Source organism: Leuciscus leuciscus, assembly GCF_965113295.1.
Source record: "Leuciscus leuciscus genome assembly, chromosome: 1".
Classification (NCBI taxonomy): domain Eukaryota; kingdom Metazoa; phylum Chordata; class Actinopteri; order Cypriniformes; family Leuciscidae; genus Leuciscus; species Leuciscus leuciscus.
In genome coordinates, this window is record NC_138725.1 from 17,751,253 (window position 1) to 17,777,747 (window position 26,495).

Below are 26,495 nucleotides of genomic sequence, written 5' to 3' on the forward strand. Positions count from 1 at the left end.
CTCTTCTTTCTAGTTAATTTATAGCATCACATAAACATGAATGAACATAAGAGGGAATGATGTTTTTACGCGAAAAGATGTCGGTACACTTCGTTTTTCAAGTTTAAATCCTCCAATGTTAATCTACTAACTCTCCTGACTGCTTTGTCGGACAAAATGGCGGATTATGATTGGTCAGATCGCCTGTCAATCAAACTCCCTGCGAAGGGTTGATGAAGCAAAAATAATTACGACTCCACTGAAATTATTTGAAACTAAAGTAACAAGCCAATTTTTTTTAATTTAAGGAGTAGAAAGTACCGATATTCATGTTAAAATGTAAGGAGTAAAAGTAAAAAGTCGGCACAAAAATAAATAGTAAAGTAAAGTAAAAATATCTGAAAAATCTACTTGAGTACAGTAACGAAGTATTTGTACTTCGTTACTTCCCATCTCTGATAGTATGTTAACTAATGTAGTTAACTAGAGTTTAATAAATGGAAGATTATTGTAAAGTGTTACCGATTTATTTTTATTTTTTATACACCAATTCAGTGTTGGACAGATCAGTTGTTTTAACCCTTCATTAAAGTGAATGGTTCAAAGGAGTCATTCGTATTATGCGTATCGGACATTTCATTAGCAGATGTAGCCTATGGCAGTTTAGGACAGGACATCGCACAAGATTTGTGTCAACACAGAAAACATTTCATCACTGAATAGGTTTTTTCGTTTAGGCCTACTGAAATTGTGGTTTATGTCAGCTGAATGTGCGGCACGCTTTTTAGAGAAGATAAGGCAACGTTTTTTAGTACAATTCACACCCCGCGGTAATTCAAGAGAATGCTCCACGTGAAACTGCGGCCTTCAGACCTTTTACTATCGTGTCAATTGACTGATTAATATGTGCGAGGGAGACAGCGCTCAACGTGTTGTTTGAAGACGTGAGAGTGCGCTCGCGCGGCCGGGGCTCTCTCTCTCTCTCTCTCTCTCTCTGCTCGTTAAGCGCCTGTCAGGCGCAGCAGTCATTCTATTCTACATCACTTACCGATCAAATAAGGCTTTGGCGGCCAAAAAAATTAAAATAAAAATTCAACAGGAAAACTCCTGACAAGTCTCGTAAACGTTGGCTGCGCAGTTTCTTAACTTGCTCTACGTTGACTTTACTAGTTTCAGCTTCACTGTCACCACCTTTTTTTAAATATTTGTTTAGAAAATCTCCCAGGCCTCTATTTTCTTCTTCTCTTCTTCTCTTTTCTTTCCTTTTCTGAGCACCGGACTTGTGCTGACCGGACATTTTGAGCGTCCTGAACTTCAAATCAAATTACAACATCAAATTTGTATCAGTGGCCAAACCATTTTTGTGTTGGGGGGTGGGGGGTCTTGGCCACTATTTCAAGGACAATTAGGAAGAATACAAATAAAAAGCTTTTATGTAACTCAAATATTACATTTTTTTTCCACAAATAGGCCTATTTTATTTGTTTTTTATCCATAATTGAATGAGGGCCCAGTTCTGGGTACCAATAACCAAAGTAAAGTCTATAGAACGTTGGGAAAGGAGGTTTGAAATGTGTGTAGACATACACACATGCCAAATTATCAGGTTACTCTAAGCATTACAGTTAATAGTTAATATCCTATAAACATCTAGGCCTACAGAGGCCATATTATTTTATTAAAATTTTTTTCTTTTGGGGGGTGGGGGGTGGTTGAGGAACGTGGGGGCCCATCAGGACTGCCTATGCATAGGGACCGGGATCTTGTGCTTCGCCCCTGGGACAGAGTGAATCCAGACACTGATGAACACCTGCTGTTAACAAGCTGAATCACTGAAGGAAAGAGAAACACAAACTACAACTAACTGAAGATAAAATACATTAAATCTGTAAAGATCTCAGCAGAGGAGGATTAAACAACTCCACAAACAGCATTACCAGCTTCACTTATTACTGACCAGACTGACTTTATTTCTGTCAGACGTCTACAGAAGCTCTCATTGAGAATTATCAGAGGTTTAGATGATGACATTTTATGGAAAATGATGGATTAGTTTGAAGTCACCATTGTGGTGAACAGTGTTTGCTGTTATTGGGTTCTTTGACCTTTGACCTTGTGTGTTTTTAACGAACATTTGTCAAGAAAAGCTGAGAGAAAATACAGTCAGGTGATGTTGGTCATGTGTTGATAGGGACATAATCAACCTTAATTTTCAATGAAGGGTCTACAGCAAACAAGCTAAAGAACACAGAAATAAGTTTTTATAAGCTGTCGACCCCAAAAAAACGAGCGTTTAAGGAGACAAAGGTGGTGTGGCATCGTGAGAGGGTATGTCATAGAGCAGGGGTTCTCAATCCTAGTCCTCGAGGGCCACTTTCCTGCAGAGTTTAGCTCCAACCTTGATCAAACTCGCCTGCCTGTAGCTCTCTCGTAATCCTGAAGAGCTTAATTAGCTGGTTCAGGTGTGTTTGATTAGGGTTGGAGCTAAAATCTGCAGGAAAGTGGCCCTCGAGGACTAGGATTGAGAACTCCTGTCATAGAGGCAAGGTATGTGCCATCTAAGTGGTTGCAGCATGGGGACTACAAACCAAGATGGCCACCTGGTCCTGGACTACAGTTACCAGGGACACAGCTGTTGACTTGATCTCTGCCTGGACTCGATTTGTGAAGCAACCCACACTTTGGTGATCCTCTACCTCTCATGATGCCACAGTGGATACAGGCAATAAGACGTGACGCATCCACTGGAAGAATGGGTTAATTGTGGGATCCTGACACTCAGTATGCACTAAAAATACACTATTTGTGCAGTAAATATTTTGTTACTTAGTCAAATGTCAGTTTTATATATTATATTTCTGTAAGCTAAGCTATACGTTACGTTCTGTCTCAATTGCCTGTATCCAATTGCCTGTATCTCACACTGAGCATAATGAGCCTTTCATTCAGGTGTGTCACTGAGCCACAGGAAAGAATGCAAGGACAATATATATATATATATATATATATATGTAAACGGCTTCAGATCCAGAAATAAGCTGTTGACGCAGAGGAAGTCAAGATGGCGGAAGATGTCCTGGGGAAGTCGGTCCAGCAGCTCAAAAAGGAGAGGACCACTGCAAAAAGCAGCTTCACCAGACAAGCCAACTTCATTTCAAGAGGAGCAAGCAGCATGCTTCAAGTGGAGTTAAGGGAAGAATTCACTAAGCTTTCAGTCTGTTTCAGAAAGATGCTCGATGCCAATGATGACTACAGGATTGGACTTGAGGCTGACATTAAGACTGAAGATGAGGAAGCAGGTCTTGATGAACAGCAAGAGGCTGACATTGATAGATCTGTAAATGAAGGTGAAGCAAAGTTGGAGGAGATAAGGGACATTGTCCAAACAAACCTGTGGTCGAGGTATGGAAGGAGTGAACTTCTTGTGGCAATCCTGGAAGCAGAAAAAGCTAATGATAAAGCGGCTGATGTACCTGTGGAAAGTGCCAATTTAGAGGGCTATGAAGTGCACCTCGCTCTCTTGGAAAAAATAATAAAAGAGGCCAGCTCAGCAATGTCAACATGGGAGAGATGGATCCCTGTAGAATTAAAGGATGAATTAGATGGAAGAGTCAAGGACGTAAGAGTATCCTACTACAGGCTTGAGTTAAGGAAAGCCGAATTTGCCACTGCACGGACAATCAACGAGCAAGGCACAGGAGGGAAACTACTACCCCTACCGGCAACATCCACTCCAATAGTGAGAATCAAACCAACCTCTCTACCTATCTTCAATGGAAGCAAGAGAGAATATCACAGATGGAGGAAAGACTGGGAAAGCCTGCAAAAGCAGGGAGAGCCATCCGGATCAATTGAAGTGAAGAAAATTCAACTCTTGGGGAGTGTGGATGACAAAATCTCAAAGGACCTCAGACTTTCAACCTACACCACTGCCAGTGACATGTTCAGAGTCCTGGAAAACAGATATGGCAACAAGTCAACCTTCATAGTGGAAATCCTTGAGGAGCTGGAGAAGATGCCACATGTGAAAGGGAACCAGCCAAGAAAGGTCATTGATCTCATACAGTCCGTAGAGAAAGCCCTAGCAGATCTTACAGAGTTAGGAAACTCTGGAGCCATAAAGAACCCACTGGTAATTAAGACCATTGAAAGCAAGTTGCCTGACTTTATTAAAAGAGACTGGGTGATGTTCATGGTTGAACCCAGAAACAATGTCACATCAGACAACCACTTTGTCATGCTCTTGAAGTTCCTGAAAAGTCAAGAAGAAATACTAGAGAGACTCGAACAGCTCAGAACTGTGGAGAAGGTGGAGAAATCAGATCGTTCAGACAAGAAGTATGATCGAAAGATTGCCTCAACAAAAACCACAAAGAAAGAAGAGCTTGATGAGGTATGTGGTGATAGTGGGCACAACAACAAAATCTTCTTCTGTAGAGAGTTCAAAAGACTTAAGCTATCTGAAAAAAAAGCTGTTTTGAGAAAGCTGGGAGCATGCCGAAAATGTCTCGGATGCCATGATGAAGATGGATACTGCAGAGACACTTTCCTATGCAGAAATAAAGACTGTAAAAGGGAAGGTGGTGCCCCAGACCACCATTTTTTCCTCTGCCCAAAAGGAGAAGTCAAAAGAGGGGAAGAGAGAAAGCCTGGAAAAGACGGCAAAGGTGAAAACAAACTAACGGAGGAACAAGAGGAGATCTTGTCTGAACTTTCCCCAGAAATGGCAGATAGATGCAGAAAGGCTTTCACCAACACCAGCAAAACCGCAGTGACACTCGATGCTTCAGGCCAGTCTGAGCTACTGCAGAGGAATGGGCTCTCTGAACTTCCTGTCATCATGATGTTAATGCAAGTCACTGCAAACGCAGGGCAGAAGATTGGGACTTTAATTGACCTTGCTTCAGATACAAATTATATTACCCATAAGGCTGCTGAAAGACTGAGGTTAAGACATGAGAAGATAACTTTAGTTGTGCATGGGGTTGGTGGTATGGCCATGGAAGTGAAAACACAAAGGTATCTCCTCAAAGTCAGAGTCAAGACACCTAAAGAAACAGAGAGAGCTCATGAAATGGTCTGCTACGGCTTGGATGAAATCGCCAGAGTGCATCAAGTAATTGAACCTGAGAAGTTGAGAAAATTCTTTCCAGAAGTCAAACTTAAAGAATTGGAAAGGCCAGAAGAGGTTGAACTTCTCATTAGCCACCGAGAGGGAAGACTCGCTCCCCAGAGGGTAAAAATCATCGGAGACCTCGTCTTGTGGGAGGGTCCATTGGGGAAGACGGTGGGTGGAGCACATCCCGACTTATTTGAAGAAGTGGAGGTTGGAGCATATGAGTCCAAAACACACTTCGCTCGCTCCATGAGAACAGCAGCTGTCAAATATCAAGAAATCACAAGTCCAACAACTGTCACAGCTCAGCTACAGCAGGAGGATGTGGCTCGGACCAATTTTACAGCTGCCAGTAACCGTGAGTTCCTTGAGTGGTGGCACTGGGACAGCATCGGAGCTGCATGTGAGCCAAGATGTGGAGGTTGCCGATGTGGAAACTGTCCACCAGGAGGAAAAGAAATGACCCTGGCAGAGGAGAGGGAACTGGAGATTATTAAAGGAGGCCTCACCTACAAGAAGGGGGATGCTCACACACCAGCTCCACATTGGGATGCAATGTATCCTTGGATGGTAGATCCAGCCTGTCTCCCAAACAACAAAGGTGCAGTCCAGGCTTGTTTCTTAAGGATGGAAAAGCAACTAAGCAGAGAGCCAGATTGGAAAATGGCATATGCTACCCAGATCCATGAGATGGTCGAACGAGGCGCAGCCATAAAACTCACCAACAAAATCATGGACGAGTGGATCGGACCAGTGTGGTACGTAAGCCACCTGGTGGCGCCAAATCCTCATTCGGTGACAACACCAATCCGTATTGTATGGAATAGTAGCCAGAAATACAAAGGTGTGAGTATGAATGATCTTCTTCTGAAGGGACCAGACGTTCTCAACCCTATCAGAGCTGTTCTGCTGAGGTTCAGAGAAGGGACGTATGCATCTCTAGGAGACATCAAAAAGATGTACAACTCCGTATGGCTGGAGGGGCGTGAGATGCATCTTCACAGGTTCCTCTGGAGGGACAGCCCAGATGAAGAGATAAGTGAATATGCAATTACCAGAGTCAACATTGGGGACAGACCTGCTGGTTGCATTGCTCAGTTGGCTATGAGGGAAACAGCACGCCTGCCCAACTTTGTTCACTTGGAGGATGAGCGCAGAGTCATTGAAGAGGACAGTTATGTGGATGACCTCTTAACCTCCCAAAATGACCTAAATAAACTTGACAAAATCACAGCAAATGTTGAAGAGATCTTGAAAGCTGGAGGTTTCTTCCTCAAACCATGGGTCCGGTCAGGGCAAAGTGGGAGGCAAGGAATGGAGACGGAGGATCTAACAGAGACACAAGGTAAAACCTTAATTCTTCCAAATCAAATGAGGGACGAAGACAACAAAGCCTTGGGTATTGGCTACCAAATGGATGAAGACAAGCTCTACATGTTAATCTCAGTTAACTTTTCCAAAAGGAAAAAGAAGATGAGAGTTGGAAAAGATCTTCTCAAGGAGGAGGTGAGAACTGAGACACCTAAGCCACTAACTAGGAGAGCTCTCTTAAGCCAAGTGGCTGGACTGTACGACCCAATTGGCTTAATTACACCTGCCAAACAAAAAGGAGCAATTCTTGTAAGAAAGGCATTCCAAGAGGGAGGAGGTGGGAAACTAACCCAAGAAACCTGGGTCCAACCTCTCTCAGAAAGCCTCAGAGAAGAAGCTATACAGCTTTTTGAAGAATATGTGCAGCTTGGACAGGTGAAATTCCACAGGAGCCTCACACCAGCTGGCTGGGAAGGGAAACCTTGGGGCATCACATTCTCTGATGGAAGTGACAAATCCTATGGAGCTGTGATGTACTTAAGATGGGAGACAAGTCAAGGCACTGAAGTTCGATTTGTTGAATCAAAAGCCAAGCTGACACCCCTGGATCAGAAGGGAGAAGCTGTAAAAGCTGAGATCTGTGGAGCTGTTTTCGCAGCCAGGATTAGGAAGTATGTGGAAAAGCATGCTTGAATGAAGATTGAGAGATGGTTCCATCTACTCGACAGTCAAACGGTCTAGGGAGCCATTCAAAGAATCAGCTATGGGTACAAAACCTTCTTTGCAAATAGAGTGGGTGAAATCCAGAAGGCTGGACTAGTGCAAGACTGGTGGTGGATCCGTGGAGATCTAAACATAGCTGACATTATAACAAGAGGGGGCGCTCCTGAAGATTTGAAGGAGAACTCCACATGGCAAAATGGACCAGAGTTCCTGAAGTGGCCAGTGGAAAAGTGGCCTATAAGATCAGCTGGAGAGTTAGCAGCTCATGCCAGGGAGAGTGTAAACAAGCTCCAGAGGAAGGCATTCTCAGGTGCATTAACAAGAGCTCAAGCAAGAAGGAGTCAGCAGAAAGAAGACCAACGAGGCACTCAGGAAAGTCCAAAGAGTGAAACTCAAGAGGGAATACCTGTGGAAAATCCAACTCTTCTAAAAAGGAAGCCCACTGGCTGGGTTAAAGATCTTGTGGAAGTAAGAAGATCCAGTAGCCTGTCCAAACTGGTGAGAGTCGTTGCCTGGGTTTGTCTAGCTGCCAAGCAGTGGCTGAAGAGGAAGTGCCGGGTCTCTAAACAGTCCAAGTGGGAGATAAGATCACCCAAGCAAGCTGTGCTAACTGTCAAAGAACGAGAAGATGCACTCAAAGACATCTTCCTTGCAGCTCAAAAAGGTACAGTTTTTTCAGACACAACTCTAAGCAGATTGGCAGTATACAAAGATGTGAACTCTGGATTGCTAGTTTGTGGAGGCAGAATTCAGACTTTCAACGAAGAAAAGACAGCAGTGCCAGTTTTACCATTTGAAGCATGGGTGTCTACACTGCTGGCACAGGAATCCCACAAAGCAAACCATGAGGGAGTGGCAGGAACCCTTCTCCGGATGAGGAAGAAAGCCTGGGTAATAAAAGGCCGTAGACTTGCCAAGAAAATGGTTGACAGCTGTGTGGTCTGCAGGAAAAACAAGGCAAAACGGTGTCAACAAATCATGGCTGACCTGCCTCTAGAGCGAACAGGCCCGGCTGCACCTTTTGAATTCACCACTATGGACCTGTTCGGCCCTTATGAAGTGAAAGATGAGGTCAAGAAGAGAACTAGACTCAGAGTATGGGGAATAGTCTTCTGCTGCATGGCTTCCAGAGCCATACACACTGAAGTAGTGAGTGACATGTCATCTGAAGGATTCCTGCTAGCCTATCAAAGGTTCACTTCACTGAGAGGACACCCTAGGAAACTCTGGTCAGACCCTGGCACTAATTTTGTGGGAGCCAAACCTGCACTAGAGAAGCTTCACAAATTCCTTAACCGACTAAACAAGTCTGATATTGAAGACACAGCTGCCAAGTATGGTACAGAATGGTCGTGGAAGATTCACCCTGCAGACTCTCCCCATAGGAATGGTGCAGCAGAGGCAGCTGTCAAAGTAGTGAAGCGGGCGTTGAGCAACCTTGGTGGAGATGGTGTTTTCACATGGGGAGAATTCCAAACTTTTCTCTTCATGGCAGCCAATCTTGCAAATGAGAGACCCATCGATGCAAGAACTCAAAGCAGAGAAGACTGTGTAGAGTACATCACCCCAAATTATCTGCTTTTAGGACGTGCCAATCCAAAGGGAGACCCTGGAGATTTCCAGTTTGATGGCTACCCTTATAAAAGACTTAAACATATTCAAGCAGAGGTAAGAAATTTCTGGAAGAAGTGGAGCCAATTGGCTGGACCTAATCTGTTCATTAGAAACAAATGGCACACTAAAGAGCGAAATGTGGCTGTTGGAGATGTGGTCTGGTTGGCTGATCAAAACGCCCTGAGAGGACAGTACAAGCTGGCTAGAGTGGTCAATGCTGACAGCAAAGGCATCGTAAGAGATGTGCTTGTGAAGACATTTCCCAGTTATCCTGTTCACATCACAAAGGCAAACGGCAAAGAAGGGCCTACAAGAGCTAACGGAGAAAGAACCAAGAGACTTCAAACCAAAATCCCAGCCACAATTCTTCATAGAGATGTCAGACGCCTTGTCATTCTACTTCCCACTGAAGAACAAGCAAAGGTGTGAAGGGCTTGTGTGACCTCTCTGGTTTTGAAAAAAACCAGGAGCTCAAGTGGGAGGTGTTGAGCTGAATCTCAGAAATGAGTCTCAGAGAACTACACTTCCCAGAATGCACCAGCAGCAAACCGGCTGCTAGTCACCTGATCAATCATCACTGATTTGGAGCACCTGTGAAGACTTGGAGGTCCTCAGTTATTTAGAGGAACAAACTTCACAGCGAAGACACTCCAAGTTCACTCACTCGTAGGTTCGGTCCAAAGACGCCAATGGTTGGTGAAATATTTTATTTATTTTCATGGTGTTTGAAATGGTGTTATTCAATGTAAAAGGCTTAAGTGGGTAATTAATCATAAAATGTATTTAAAATGGTTACTTAAATGTTTAAACTCATTAAAAATGTTTAACTGAAATGTTTAGTTAAAATGATAACTTTTGTTCTCTGTCTTTAAAGGTTTACAACCTAATTCATTGAACATACCAATCAACTGACAAAGCCAACATAAAAATGATTGAGTTGGAAATTTGAGTTGTCCTTGTGTCCTTTGGAAATTGAACAAGAGTAGGACTTGACAACAATTAAAACAACAATTACAATTTTAACAATATTTCCAGTCTAATCTTTCTTTGTAAAAACTAAAGTATACTTTTTATCATATTTATTTCAAAGTTAAGGATTCATTAGTTTGAATATAGCCTACATTGGAACAAACACTATAATTACATCTTAGTTGATGACTTTATTTTTGACAAAACATAATAAATATATATATATATATATATATATATATATATATATATATAACATATGAGCAGAAATTGGCAACATTATAAGCTTATTTGATTTGGCAGTATTTTACAGTAAAAACTTTATAATCTATCTGATTTTTGTAGTCGATTTTTACTCATCTCAGTATAGCAATAGAGTTTGGTAAAAGCTGTTCATTCATTCACACACAAAAACGTGATTCATTATAAAACAGTATTTTTGCCAGCTGTAGCTACACAACAGCGCGCATCTGTGCGTTCATTCATTCACACACAGAAACGCGATTCATATTTAAACAGTCTTTTTGCGTGTACAGACACTTGTGATTAGAACAAAGCAAATATAGAACTGACCTATTCCTCAGCTGGATCTGTTGCTCCTCAAAATGAAACTTCCAGCACTTCTGAGGTACATTTTCCAGGATTATTATTAAGATAGTATTATTCCTCACAGCATCGTAAAGTACATGAGTCTGAAAGTGAGCTCGCGGTGTGTGTTATCCACAGAGCCGGACAGTAACGGAGTACATTTACTTGAGTACAGTACTTAAGTACAATTTTGAGGGATCTGTACTTTACTCGAGTATCATTTTTGGGGAGTACTCATGACTTTACTCAAGTACATTTGAAAGGCAAATATTGTACTCTTTACTCCACTACATTTCTATCCATAACTGTGAGTACCCGTTACTTCTTCTAAAAAAAAAGGAAAAAAGAAACATCTCAGAAACCCTCAATTTGTTGTTTCCCTCTCAAATGTGATTGGATTGTGCAGGCGCCACTGATTGGGACAGCCTATCAGCAATCACCTTCAGCTTTCTGCCAAAGTCAACTCCATGGTCAGATTTAGATAAGAGACGAAACCATGGACGAAACAATGGATGAAGACGCAGCAGGTCCATCCCGGGAGCGATATTTTTTTTTTTTCAAGATGGTAGGGGAAGACTGATGAATATTCATTAGGGAAGTCATCCCTGATTGGTCTTAACCCCAGTGACGGGTAGGTTTAGGGGCGGGGTTATGGAGTTCATAAGACCCCCAGTGACGGGTAGGTTTAGGGGCGGGGTTATGGAGGTCATAAGACCCCTAGTGACGGGTAGGTTTAGGGGCGGGGTTATGGAGGTCATAAGACCCCCAGTGACGGGTAGGTTTAGGGGTGGGGTTAGGGAGGTCATAAGACCCCCAGTGACGGGTAGGTTTAGGGGTGGGGTTAGGTCATCAGACCAATCAGGGATGACTTCCCTAATGAATATTCATGAGTCTTCCCCTACCATCCTGGGAAAAAAAATATCACATCCCGGAAATGTGCCAACCTGTGCCCCACCTCGCCAGACTATTTCAATTTTCTGAACAAGTTAATGATAGTTTTCGCTTCAAGTGTTTGCTGTGTTTACCAATGTATGTAAGCACTGTGGCAGTAGTAATGCAATATTTAGAAAATGTACTCTTGTACTCTTGATACTCAAGTACTTTTAAAAACAAGTACTTTAGTACTTTTACTTAAGTAGACATCTGACTGTAGTACTTTTACTTGTACTTGAGTAAAATTTAGCAAGGGGTATCTGTACTTTTACTCAAGTAATTAAGCAGTGTACTCTGTCCGCCTCTGGTTATCCAGCTGATGTGGGCGTTTCACAGGTTTGCATGGATTGCCCCAGATCATTTGCGTTTGAATAGCACGCGCTCTCCGTGGGCGGGGTCACATTAAAACTTAATGAGATGAGATGAGAACGACTGACATCTCTCTCTTTTCATACATATTACATAAACTGAGAATATTTGTTTTTTTATATAAATTACTTCATTTAAAAGAAGAGAATTCAAGCTTCATGCCTGTGTGTCTGTATGCCTGTTTGACTGAGTATTCGCTGAGTTACAGTTCATTTTCGGACGTGTTTCAGAATTGACTTCACTGACAGAGAGAAAGCAGAACTTGCATCATGTTTATTTTTCTTTATTTGGCAAAAAGCACAACACTTTGTTTTTATTGTGAGTATACACAAAAATAATACACACTTAACAGGATCGATTGATGTATGAAACTTGTTTGTAAGATCAAAGTCAACAGAGTATTTTGAGTCTCTTTTGAACTGATAAGAAAAAAAGCGAGCCTATCGCGCCGGCGTGATAGCCGACCTCAGGGGGTTAAGTAACCGGGGTTAAGTAACCTTAACCAATGAGATTAGCTGAAGGGCGGGATTTCTGCTTAACTGGTTTGCGCCCAGTGGGATTTGTTTTTAATATTTTTATAGAAAGACTAAAAATACGGGAAAATATTTAAATGGGATGATAGCAGGATAGCCAGGCAAAATACAGCAGAATCCCGGGTAAAACGGGAGGGTTGACAGGTATGATAAATACTCCGGAGCCATGATAAAGACCATGCAAACCTTTAAAAACCATGGTCAAAACTTTATATTGGACTCTAAATTCAACAGAAAGCCAGTGTAAATATGCCAGCACCGGAGAAATCCTTGACCAGTGGTTCCCAAACCTGTCCTGGAGTGCCCCCAGCACTGCATGTTTTCTTTGTCTCCCTAATCAAACACACCTGATTCAACTCATCAGCTCATTATCACATGGGTTGACAAGGCTGTCAGAAGCAAGTGGTCGTAGGAGATAAAAATTCAGAAAATTCCAAAATAAAATATTTGTTATATTTCGGAGGTCTGTATATAAGTGCAAAAGTAACCGACCTAGTCAAGTCCACTTTAAATATTCAAAACTAACAAAACCACCGAAACTGCCATGCATTTAAAACAATTCCTAAAAATAGTGGCAACATTTTTCCTTTCTTGATCACTTCCATGAGGTCTAAAAGACAAATTAAATCAATTGATTTTCTATGGACTATTTTATGCAAACAACCAGCTAATCATGGCTTACTCATGCAGTTTAAAGTGACGTTCTAGACATTATACTGACTCTACTAATACTCTACTAACACTCTAATGAGAGTTAGTTAGACATGTAGGTGCAACGTTACTTATAATCAACAGAATGTGTTAAAGTTACATTTTACATTTATGCAAGTTACCATTAAAATAAAGTGAATCCATGTTTTGTAATCTTTTAAACTAAAGTTACGGCTATCTCTTGACCCCCTCACACAATTGCTTGTCAATGCAGGCGTCTGTTATTCTGTCCCTTTAGTTTGGTTTTATACTGGGAATCAACAGCCCGGGCCAGTGCTGCCACCTTGTGGAACAACCGATTACTGCAAAACAATGCAATTCAAAGCACAGGTACGACCTGCATGGCAAGGTTAAATCGAGTGGTGCGCATACTATTCTGGTGATGAACTTTGTATCACATGCACTGTATGCAGAGCCTTGTGTACACATAAAAAACAAATTATACTTGATTAACTGAGAAATAATCTAGAAGCGTCTCTCATCTCTGTATTCTTAATAATCCCCATAGCAAATACAAAATTCTGAACGGCTGTTTGAAACCATGCAAATACTGTTTGACATTCTTCTTCATAACAAGTCAATGTCAGAAACAGAAGGTTGTATAGTGCTTTATTTCTGCTTTTCCAGGAAAGCCACCTACAGTGAGAGAGTGAATTTGCATCTACTGCTATTTTATGCATTGGTCTGAACAGACAAATTGCATGTGAAAATCGGACTGAACTTTCGTGTTGTTGTGAACATGAGTTAGTAGAAACCAATCAACCAACAAAATGTCGTCTCTCTCATCGTGGCTGTTGGGAAACTAACTTACACAGAAGAGGCTTTTGTTTCTCAGCACATAAAGATGAACTACTTACCGTGATCTCAGACTGTGGTGATGTGGTTTCTGCACTGTATGGATCTTCATGTGTAGCTTCAGGTGAGTTTTATAATAGAAACGTCTCGGCAGGGGCGTTTCTAGGTTTTAAAAACATCAGGGGCTGAGCCCGAAACGTCACGGGCTAGGGTGGGTAACAAGATAACATGATTCGATACAGAGAATAATGTATATTTTAGGCCTTTATGCAGGCAGACTGGTTATAAAATACAGTCCTGGCACTGTAGCCACACCAGCCCATATTACCACACAGACACACACATTCAAATGTGAGGTAGTTAGGGGGGTTCTGGGGCATGCTCCCCCGAGAAAATTTTGATTTCTCAGACCTACATATGTGCATTTTAAGGTGTTTGACGGCCAACATTTTTTGATAACAATAGCTTTAAAAGCATGTCAGTGGGCAGAAGCATAAATTATTTGTCAAGCAGATAACAGATTCTTAAACATGAAAATGAGGATAAATGTTGAAATTAATGATCCACACTATAAAATGGAAATGCAGAAAGTTTCTGCTTATTGTTGACAAATTTACACAACCACATATTCCATACAGGAATGACCTTAAATGAGAAATCTTTCAAGGATTATTTTGCATAGATGTAAACTTTTTAGCATTAAAGATTGGTTTCAGCAACTTGTTTCTTTCTTGAGTTAATCAATGTTTTTGGCACTATTAAATCAGTTCAATTAAATTTCAATTGTTCACTCATAAAGACAGTCACTTGTCCCCACCTACTGGCCTAATGATGCAAGTTGTGCAAACACAGACAATCGGAGTGATTCAAACTGTGAAAAGGCTGATGCTGGTGAATTATTCAAACACATTCGAGGACCTTATATATAGGCTACATATCAGAGTTAAATAGGAATACATTGTAATAATGTTAATCAAGCAGACTAAATCACACGACTGCGCAGCAATATTTAAGCACATTATACAAAGGAAATAATACAGATCTAGACAAATTGGGTTGCTTATAGTTAAAAGAATGTCATGAACGATCATTTAGGCTAGATGTAGGCCTATTTTTCGCATTTTTGGTCACAAAATATTTAGTCAGTTTTGATGACTTTGCAATATTGATAAAATGTTAGAATATTAATAATGAAAATTGAGTAGGTCTACGCCAAAATGTGTAACATTTATGTAGCCTACAAAGGAATACAAAAGCCCCGACATAGAGTTTTGACGCAGCTTTAATCTCCCTTTTGGTTATTTCAATACTTAATTGACGAAAGAACACGACGTTATATGCTAGTTTATTTTGCGTGATACAGGGCGCGCCGCATTTGCGCGTGATTGAGCCGCGAGCAAACGGCTGGCACGACGTAAGTAAGTTCGTTTTTCTGAGTTTTACTGACATATAGCCTGACAACATATGGTGTGACTGAAGACTGTGCGGCGGTGCTGACTGCGTTATTTTTTTGAAACCGGTGTGGCGCGCGCGCCCCCGAAGTTCATCCGTGAGAAACTTGAAACCGGTGCTTGAACTTGAATTCAGGTGACTCATTAACACTCGCGCTACTGTCCACGCCCTGCTCTCACGGCTCGTGGACTCGTGCTGCTTGCCACTTTGCCTAATAATAATTATCAATAAATAATTTTTTTTGAGATTCGGGGCTATAAAAAAAACATCCGGGGCTGGAGCCCCGGATGCCCATGTCTAACGACGCGCCTGCGTCTCGGTTACGTATGTAACCCTCGTTCCCTGAGTAGGGAACGGAGACGTTACGTTGTGACGACGAATGGGGTTTCGCTTGGAAAGCCTCTCATCTTCGAGAAATAAAACGAGTCAATGGCAAAGAAATCCCATGGGTCTGCGGAATTTGCATTGCGAAACTCTGCCTTACCTCGTGGGTATATAAGGAAGTATGCTGGGAACATGCAGATATGTTTCTTCGCTGAGGAGCTGAGACTGAACTCCGGTGTTCCAGCGGTACAGCAGAAGTGGCAGGGAGACGTAACGTCTCCGTTCCCTACTCCGGGAACGAGGGTTACATGCGTAACAGAGACGTTCCCTTTCGTGGTCACTACGAGTTACGTCGTGACGACGAATGGGGTTCCCAGTCTAATCACGCCACCTCAGCTGTCTTCCAGTGCCCTGCGTAAGTCTGAGATCCCTGTCGTGAGACTAGCAGGGACGACGGACTCCTACTTAACACAGGAATACCAAGGTACACTGGGAAACATATCTCAGTGAAAATATGCAATAAGTGCCAGCCCAAAAGGGGGGGACTTACAGAATACACATATGACCCGGAGGGGCTGCATATGGAGAATAACTGGGCTATCCAGCCGCAGGTGGAATATTTCAACCCCAGGGGTGGCAAGGTGGCTTGCCAAGGGAAAGACAAATGCTCAGAGAGGCATACAGTGGAAATAAACATGTGGGGGTCGCCCAGAGGGAGAATTTTCGGTTTCTGTGGTGGCACCCCCCCCCCACCCCCACCTCCACAATGGCTGCATAGGTGCACTGGAACAGTCCTTCCTAAAACGCATTAAACTTTCGTTTACAAAGACGTGAAACTCACCGAGTGGTCAGGGGTGTTCACTGATATGCTCACACAAAAATCGCTGCAAAAGATGCTTTCCAACAGGTGTTTTGCCATTCGTTGTAAAACTGTGGACCTATTTTTCCAAACGCCTCACACCCGTACATTCTTCCGTTGAGAGCTTGAATAATAGACACTCCAGTCCAGTTTCTGGCGGAAAACTGTGCTACCACAGAAATCGAAAATTCTCGGGACAGCAGCATGTGTCCAAATTTTTATCTTAACCGTTCTATTTCATCAGAAACGATCTGTAAACAGGGCTTTAAGTGTAAAATACCGAACTTGTCCTTTAATGTGGCTTAAGAAAGTGATATTGACACACCAAATTTAGTACACAAATTTAGTACACAATGTAGGCCTACCTTATTAATAAAGCATTATAAAACGATTAATGAGATATAGCGCGTTGCATGTTCAATAAGGTGTATAGGCTACTGAGTTTTAATATCACCGTCTTACTGCATTAACTTTAATCTTTTTCTTTATAATAGGCTCTCCTGGAGGAAAACTATATACAGACAAGAGCCTATATGAACGCGGCACGCAAAGTTTCACGTTAAGGGCATTTTCCTTCCTTAGAGCCTGTTAAAAAGAAGACATTTAACATGAAATGTCGCTGTTGCATTCAACTTTGCACGTGTAGGGGAGAGCAACCGCTCCGGGACCTTTTAGGTTTGATATAATTTGCCGCATTTTCGAAAGGGAAAATTGTTCCATTTTAATTGTTAGGCTAATATTGATTATTCTTCCGTCTATTTTTATAGTTCTTATAGCCTAAAATGATACATTATTTTAACATACATGTGATGTCTACAGGAGATTTTGAAATTATGTGTTCATGCCTGTGTTCTAAACATATTTTGTCTGCAATAATAAATTTACAAAAAATGACAAAACATCTATAAACATCAACATGATCACACACAAAATCGTGAAATTTTTTTTTAATTTTTTTTATTTTTTTAACTGGGTTGTTTAGAGTTCATAGCAAGTTTATAATTCAAATGTTAAAGCATGAAATAAGGTATCACGAATTAGTGAATTTGAGCTTAATGTGAGTATATTATCAGTAAAAAGTAATCATTAAAAAATGTGTAATCATTAAAAAAAAATCTGCCATATTTATCAATGCGATTCATAATCCACTAATGTTGTGCACTAGAGGGAGCCACAGGACTGCAAATTCTTCAAGATCTGAGTGTAAAGGTGCTGTAGTTCACTCTTTCACTCTACTAAAGCATACAAATAGCATAATATGTTTATAAAGCTTGGAAGAGCCAGGACATTTTTTAATATAACTCATTTTATATAAAGAATGTAATATACACCTAGGATGATTTGAGGGTGAGTAAATCATGGACTAATTTTCATTTTTGGGTGAACTAACCCTTTAATACGCTTAAAACAGTGGAGATGATCGTGGACTTCAGGAGAAACGCCTCAGCATCATTCCCACTCACCATCATGAACAGCATGAGTCTTTCAGCACCATCTCTCAGGACCTGAAGGAGGAGTTCCACATAGACGCCAGTGTCAAAAAGCAATGTACTTCCTTCGCCAGCTGAAGAAGTTCAACCTGTCACAGGAGCTGCTGATACAAGTATACTCTGCAGTCACTGAATCCTCTGCTCTTTTAGAACTGTCTGGTTCAGCTCAGCTATCAGATCTCAGAAGACTACAGCGGATAGTCTGCTGAGCGAATCACTGGTACACCCTTCCCCACTCTCCAAGAACTGTACTCATCCAGAGTGAGTAAAGAGCTGGCAGAATCTATTAGTGGCTTTCACAATGGAGGAACCGTGTTCGCACTGCAGGAACTAGTAGGAACGATTTTATTTCTAGGAACTCCTTTTGGAGGAACTCATTTACTCCTACTTCAGAGTCGGTCTAAACCAGCACTATAGGAACTATCATTGATGTTAGTGTTCGCTGACTGGCCGAACGCACTGAAACACCAGCACCTGCATTTTAAAAAAAGCTGTGTAAACACACAGTTTATAGCCTATATATTTACTCCAGAAACTAACTCTACGAACATGGAAAACAGTGATAGATGAGCCTCTTAACCTTTACGCTGAGGAGAAAATCCAATGCAACTTTGAGGGGATCAAGCGAAACATGATTATGTATTTCTGCTCAGCAACACTGTACATCAACCACACGGCATACGCTAATAACTTTTCATATACTGTCTACTTTTGTCTCCTTTTATATATAACAGTTCTATCTAATAACGTATCAGACTAATGATTAATAGCGTGCAGTTATTATAAAGTGTTACCTATTATGTTTATTATCTGTGTCCTGTCACTGTTATTCTGGTTGTACTGTGGAAGCTTCTGTCACCGAAACAAATTCCTCGTATGTGCAAACATACCTGTCAATAAAGCTCTTTCTGATTCTGTTTTTGATCGTCATTTTATTGTTATACTTTTGCGAAAAAATAAATAAAATAAAAATAAAAAACGGACGTGGGCTTCCTAAACATTGATTTCAATCGTCTCTGGGTTTATTTCGCACAACAACACTGCTGATTCTTATATCCGAAGTATGAGCAGGAACGGAAAATAGCTGCTTGCTTAATGCAAATTCATTTTCAATTACGCAACACATGTTATCTCTTTAATAATCAACAATTAGTCCAATCTTCAATCTTTAATAAATGTAATTTATCGTCTTTCGGTTGACCTCGTTTTCTTCATAATAACAGGCTATTCAACAAGCAAACACTCAATATGACTCAAGGAAGAAATTAAAGATAATTAATTGTAAACGGATTTGTCTGTCTTCATCAAAATAGCCTATTAGAAAGATTACAAAATGCGCATAGGCTTATCGCCTATTGTTTATTGGGTGACAGAACAAAGATGATTAATATGAACCTTTAAATTAAAATAAATTACAAAATATGTTTGTAACAATATGTAGATAAGTAAATTGTCAGGTATTGTTCACAAAAACAAGCATTAGAGGAATAGTTGCTGTTTAAAAACTGTTATGTTTCATCCGTTCCACCCCTGTGTCTCAATCGCCCCACTCAGGCTAAAATGTGACGAGATCTCTCGTCGAGTGAAGCGGTCTCGTGATATCGCCATGACGGAGCGTGAGGGTGGAATTGGAATTAGCATATAATATGCCACCGCTACATTCACATTACATTACGGTGCTCACCGTGTCACTGTCTCCAAGGTCGTTTTGCTTTAAAAAAAACAACAACAAAAACATAGTAAACTATTGTAAACGTCTGTTCTGCTCATCCAGCACGAGTCGCCAGAGTAGGAATCCCAGTTCACTGATCGCGTGACGATGGCGGAGGATTCGTTGCGCAACAGAGCTTTCAAACCTATCTCTGGACTGTGTAGTTGTGGCTCCGGTCTCTGTTTGCACTTTGAATATTGAGAGAGTAGTGTAACGTCTGAAGAACGACAGACGAGGGAGGTTGAACTCCGTCTGAGCAAGGTGGAAGTGATAAAAAGTTATTACTTCCACTGTGCCCCCGTAATCCCCCACTATGTGCTGGAATGGCATGTGACACAACCGGACGTCAGAGCTCACAAAAATAACCCTTCATGACTTTATAACTGGGACAAAGTTCAAACCTTAATCAATAGATACCTTATACTCACGAGGGCATACACATCAACCAATTAGTCAACGGTCAGAGGTCATTTCCAACCCCCGGAGGATACAAGGTCAAAGGTGACACTGTCATGTGAGGTCAGGTCAACCCAAGGACAGGGGGCGGGACAATGTCAAGAGTTAATCAATTTCACGGTCATCAATCATTTTTGACAGAAGCTGAATCATAATTCTACAACTGACCTTTGACATTTTCAGTGTCATTCCTTCTTTGGCTGATTGTGTGTTTTTAACGCACATTTGTCAAGAAAAGCTGAGAGAAAATACAGTCAGGTGATGTTGGTCATGTGTTGATATAGACATAATCAACCTTAATTTTCCCTGAAGGGTCTACAGCAAACAAGCTAAAGAACACAGAAATAAGTTTTTATAAGCTGTCGACCCAAAAAAACAAGCATTTAAGGAGACAAAGGTGGTGTGGCATCGTGAGAGGGTGTTATAGAGGCAAGGTATGTGCCATCTAGGTGATTGCAGCATTGGGACTACAAACCAAGATGGCCACCTGGTCCTGGACTACAGTTACCAGGGACACAGCTGTTGTGAGTGAAGGAGAAAAGCTGTTAATGAGCTGAGGACAGAGAGACTGGCTGTTTTTTGTTAGAGAGCATAAAGAGAAGCTGGAAAAGTGTTTTGGTTAAAAAGTGTTGGAGTTTTGAGTTGATTATTATAAAGAAACCAGTGACTTGATCTCTGCCTGGACTCGATTTGTGAAGCAACCCACACTTTGGTGATCCTCTACCTCTCATGATGCCACAGTGGATACAGGCAATAAGACGTGAAGCATCCGCTGGAAGAATGGGTTAATTGTGGGATCCTGACACTCAACATTTTGTTACTTAGTCAAATGTCAGTTTTATATATTATATTTCTGTAAGCTAAGCTAAGCTATACTGGTCGCCGATTACGTTCCCCTCCCGCGTCTCTATCTCAATTGCCTGTATCCACTTTTGTGTCCTTAAACACTCGTTTTTTGGGGTCAACAGCTTATAAAAACTTGTTTCTAGGGTTTTGTAGCTTGTTTGCTGTACACCTTGTCACATAGCAGCTTTTAGACATTGTTTTTTGTTATAAGTCAAAAGCTTCAGGCAATACAGAGTCAATGGAGACGGCTGGCCTAAATGCCTAAATTTCAATTCTTTCTGTGAACAGTGTGTTTGAAAACTCTATCAATAGATAGCCTAGTAGGGAGTTAATCATTTTACTGGGAAAATGCACAAGAAAAATGGTCTCTTTGTAAAAAAAAATTTTATGACTTCAATTTATATATATATATTTTTATTTTGGTCCATAGGGTTAGAAAAAACACAAACAGAATAAAAGCTCAAAACAAACTGTAGGCCTATATATATATAATCATATAATCTATGTGATCAAAACAACTCGCAGTGACCCAAAAGGAGTAGACAGAAGCTTTGCTTATTACACATACTGTACATTTCAGCCTCAATTCAGTGTTTTCCACCATTAATCATATTAAACAACAGAATACGGCCATTCAACGGCTTCTTAACAAATAATTATTTTAACAAAAATTTAAAGAATAACATCAATTTATTAATTCCATTATTAAAATTTTCTGTGAACCGTAGATGATTCATATACGTTTGTATGCCAGATAAGTTTTCATACATAACATTTTGTGCAGTTTGTCTAAAACCAGTATGATCAAACTAACACACATGCGTTTCTGCCTAATTGTTGTCTTTTGTCCTCTTTGTGTTCTGGCTTTGAGTTCTAGCGCTTCCAGAACTGTTTTAATAACCTTTGGTCTAGTTTTAATTTAACAATGTGGAACTAGTGTGACTACATATTTTCAGGAGTATTTTCAGCGCGATGAACTCACTGTTGAGGTTTGGAAGAGTTTATTAATTTATTAGAGAAAAGCGTGTGGTTAATGAAGAAAGAAAGAAGAGGAACTGACATCTTAACCCACACAGATCTGATCATCTCTGAACCCAGTTTGGACTGAACCTGGTAAAACAAAAATAACTTATTTAATGGATAAATACAAGTATTTGTCTGGTACCTTTTATTGGATGCTGAATAAGACAAAACAAGAGAAAATTAACTTCCATATATTGCAGATACTTTATGTATTCCTTAACATGTTTTTAATGGCAGTTTATGGAAGTTAATTTACTCTTGCAATATTAATAAGGTTATTAATATGATATGTACATATAACTGTTTTTACGTACTTATGGGACTGAATAATAAGTACATTTTAAAATGTTTTGTATTATTCAGCATCAAATAAAAGGTACCAGACAAATACTTGTATTTATTCACTAAATAAGTCATTTTTGTTTTACCAGGTTCAGTCCAAACTGGGTTCAGAGATGATCAGTTCTGTGTGGGTTAAGATGTCAGTTCCTCTTCTTTCTTTAAATATTTCTCTAAAGACGTGTGGTTAAACTAACAGAGTTCTCACACTCAGCAGAAACATGTTTCCAAACCTCAACAGTGAGTTCACCGCTCTGAAAATACTACTGTAAATATGTAGTCACACAAGTTCCACATTGCTAAATTAAAACTAGAGCAAAGGTTATTAAAACAGTTCTGGAAGCGCTAGAACTCAAAGCCAGAACACAAAGAGGACAAAAGACAACAATCTGTTACAGTTTGTTTGTTAACATGTAAAAGACATTGAAAGTATTAACAATGAATGAACCCACTAGGATTGAGTTATATTAGATTGATATTCCTCTGCTCATGTGGGTTTTGTATAATTATTTGACTGATTTGTTCTTGTTCACAGAGGCATAAAGTTGACTGCAGTTCTCCTGAGCTCCAGCTTTTGCTCCTCTGATGGAAGCATAAGTCACTTTATCATCACAGCGAACCTGAATGAACATCACAGTTGTTTCAACCCACAATTATTACAGCATGTTGTTTGAGCTCAATTCATGAAGATCTGCATATAATCACACAAATCAAGAAGATCTGCATATAAGAGGAAAATATACAAAAATCATGTTGAGAGAAGCTGGACAACATCGAGGAAGTGTTCGCTCACCTTGTTCTTTTTGCCTCGTTTTTTACTGTACGCAGCGACTTCAGTATAAGTCACATCATCTGTCTGCTCCTAAACATCAATGGAAATATGGAAAAATCAAGCTATTAAATGCCATTCATCAATGATATTTTACTTTTTGTCTATTATAAGAGTGAACCGGTAATAATATTTTCCTCAGGTTCTGCAAATGTTCAGGTAATATATGTGTAAAACGCGTGTTCTGGCAATTTCACATAAATGTTTTGTGAAAATCTATTATACAGACATGACGTTATGATGACAGATCCTATTGTAACATGACAGGATGATTGACTTGACTTGACCCACACAACAGGAACAACACATGATGAAATCCACAACTAGAACAATGAGCAATTAGTAACAGGCACAACACACTCAGGGTACGTTTACACGAAAACTATATGCTTAAAAAATATTTCCTTTGAGTTTTCCGCATACAAAACACTGTTGTCAAAACGATCCCCATTCACACAGATCCACAAAAAAAAAAAAAAAAAAAACTGTATTCTGCTGCCAGGCCACTAGATGGCGATGAAACACTATAGACTTAACATGTACTGTAATACGCATGTGCATGACCTCATCGTCTTCAGAGATTCACATTTTGTTGTTTACACGGAGACCGGTTTCAAATACTTGCACTTTGAAACCCGTTTTCAAAACTTTGCATTTTCAGGGACCCAGAACACCATTGTCGTGTAAATGAACGGGCAAAACGCATAAAAAGTTTTACATTTTTAGTTGAAAACCATGTCATGTGAACCATAGACATAATAAATACATAGACGCCCTATTGGCCCGCTTTGGAACGTTGCTACGATACGTCAACGCGTCCGCCATTTTGCAGAGGGCAAGACTGCGCTGCGCTGTAATCAAATGCAAGTAAACAGGTGAGCTGCGGTTTTTCCCCCCCCAAAAAAATAAAAATTTTTTTTACATTTAACAACCGATTTCAGTGGTTTGTATGTGGTGTAAAAAAAAGTTCCATCTCTAGTTATTTAAAATCTCGATAGTTAGACTTATAAAATATTTTTTTTAATAAGGAATGGCCAAAGCTCAGGCTTGTCATGTATTTGGCTTTTTATTCTTGGATAACAATTGTGAACACCCCCAAACTGAGATATAATTTAATTTTCACATTAAATAAAATAAAGTTTTCTTATTGTGGAAAAAGCATATTCTGTCATTGACCCGATTTTAGAAATAACAAAGATAACTGATGGATCCTTTATGGTAATACATATGATATATGGTATAACTACAGTGCAATGCAAATAGTAAATATAAGATAAAGTGAGAAGCAAATAAAATAGTAATGAAAAGTATAATTATATAATATCATAAGTACTATAATATAATAATAATAATATATTGATAATAGCATATAGTTTATGTATAATATAGTTACTATGAATAGTACAATAATTTAACAGCATAACTATAATAGATTGATAATCGCAAGTGGTATATTATTATAATAACAATAATAAATAATGTAAATTTATATATTTTAAAATATTCTTACATAGGCTATATAAAATAAAATGACGCAACCCTGTCTCTTTTTGTTAAATTTCAGTTTTTAAAAGGTATAAGAAGCTATAGCCTACAAGTGAAGAAATAAAGTAAACGATTGAGTCAAACATACAGCAGGCTACAACTTTAAAGTTAAATAGCCTAAATATATAAAGTTATGAAACTTCACTTTGCCTTCAGCCAAAACGATTTGACAAGGAACAAATTATAGATTAATGAGACCAAAGATCGCCCGTTAGATATACACAAGATGAATTATTCTCATGTTTAACCACTAGACTAAAGACATCAGATCCAGCGGTGAACGTCAGAAGCACTAGCCGAGGTAAGGCTGTTCTCGGCGGGGTACATGAGCGCTGAGCGCCCGGTGATCGCTGGATCTCACAACTCCGAAACCATCAGATAACATTTTTAAATAGGCGCTATCTTTATAAATAAACCACAGATTTGAGCTTTAAACAACTACATTGTCGACTGAAAAACTCTTAAAACTACATTTCGTGACACAATAACAGTAGTATTTTAAAATTTCGCAGCCTTTCTCCTCTGAAAATAAACATAGTAAATGAAATACAACCAGAAACAAATTTTCAGTTTTGCTTGTGAAAGGTAATTCCCTGAGACCTGTTTTCAATTGTGTGGCGATTTGTAAAGCCCCAAGCAGAACACGAAATAGGCATTTTTCTCAATTCTTGTTATGAGAGGAATGGGAAAGTTGCCCTCCGCAGTATGGCGGCGCCGTTGACGTACGATCCAGCGGCCAATAAGGCGTCTATGTATTTATTATGTCTATGATGTGAACAGCCCCTCAGACAAAGAACAGGTGAACACACACTCAGACTGACGAGGACTCATCAACGACTAAACAAGAGGGCGTAACTGGAAACTAGGAGACGGGACAAGAGGAACACATGGCCAACACAAATAAAGACAGAGCCATGTGCTCAAACACAACACAGACAGAGACAGATTAGACTAAGACAAGACTGACAGAACTGTCTGCTGAGAACCCTGACATTTTATAATCTGAGTAATAAGAGTGTCATATTTCAGGGTCAGTCCTTATGAACATTAATAACTCATGGATCAATCTGCAATACTTACCACAGAGTCACCAGTCCCTCTTCTGTTGCCTGAAACATAATGTCAGGGAAAGTTTATGATCAAACACACACACAGTCTCTAATGCAGATGACAATCAGTTTTTAAAAGAGTCTAGAAGAATCTAGTGCTGTAGAATAGAAACATTATTTTTGTTAACTCATTGATTTCTCTTCACTTTTAGAGAAAGAAATTTGTCTAAATTACATATTTATTTTATCAGATGTTTTTGTCTGTTATTACAAAATATGAAAAACTCACCCGCTCTTTTTTTACGAATCACCCAGAGAATAAGAGCCAGAAGGAGAAGAGCGAATGAAGCGGCAACAACAATCACAATCACAATCACAGTCACTGAGAGAGAGAGATTATAGAGAGACACCATTAGCAGGACTATATTACTGTGTTTAACCAAATACATAAAAATGGCACATTTAATAGCATGATTATCTTTATTTATCATGTAAATTGATGCTTGTGATGATGATTTTATAGAAATTGATATGTATTAAAAGCCATCTGTACACTAACAGACTGTACCTCATATGTTCACTAAATGAATGTGACATGATTGTTTAGGATTGTCTGGATGAGAATGATGTGTCTGACATTTAATGACAGTTACTTTTTACATTATGGTATTAGTTTTCATGTTTATGATTGTTGGTGATGTACAAGAGAATGGAATTAGAAAGTGATGTAGATTACAAATTAAACATGGCTTGAGTCAAAATCTGTGATCAGCTGTTCGAACAACGAGTCGGTCAAATGAGGATGATGTTCATACACACCTGGATTCAGAGAGTTTGCTGTGGTATCTGGAATCACTTCTGTTGTTGTAGTTGATGTATTAAAAACAAATTGGGAATAGAAATATATAATATTTTAAAGCATGAACACAAT

General features: G+C 39.8%; 2 protein-coding genes across 2 annotated transcripts in view; both read right to left on the minus strand.

Annotated features, from left to right (window-relative positions):
* LOC309498167 (uncharacterized protein) overlaps positions 1-26,495 on the minus strand; it is a 924,641-nt gene that overhangs the window by 290,916 nt on the left and 607,230 nt on the right. Inside the window, exon 14 of the mRNA XM_082168719.1 lies at positions 26,384-26,422. Within this exon, the coding sequence (XP_082024845.1) occupies positions 26,384-26,422 (39 nt within the window). The remainder of the gene's footprint in view (positions 1-26,383; positions 26,423-26,495) is intronic.
* Positions 1-26,495, minus strand: part of LOC309502606 (uncharacterized protein) — a 75,673-nt gene that overhangs the window by 33,305 nt on the left and 15,873 nt on the right. The window lies entirely within an intron of this gene.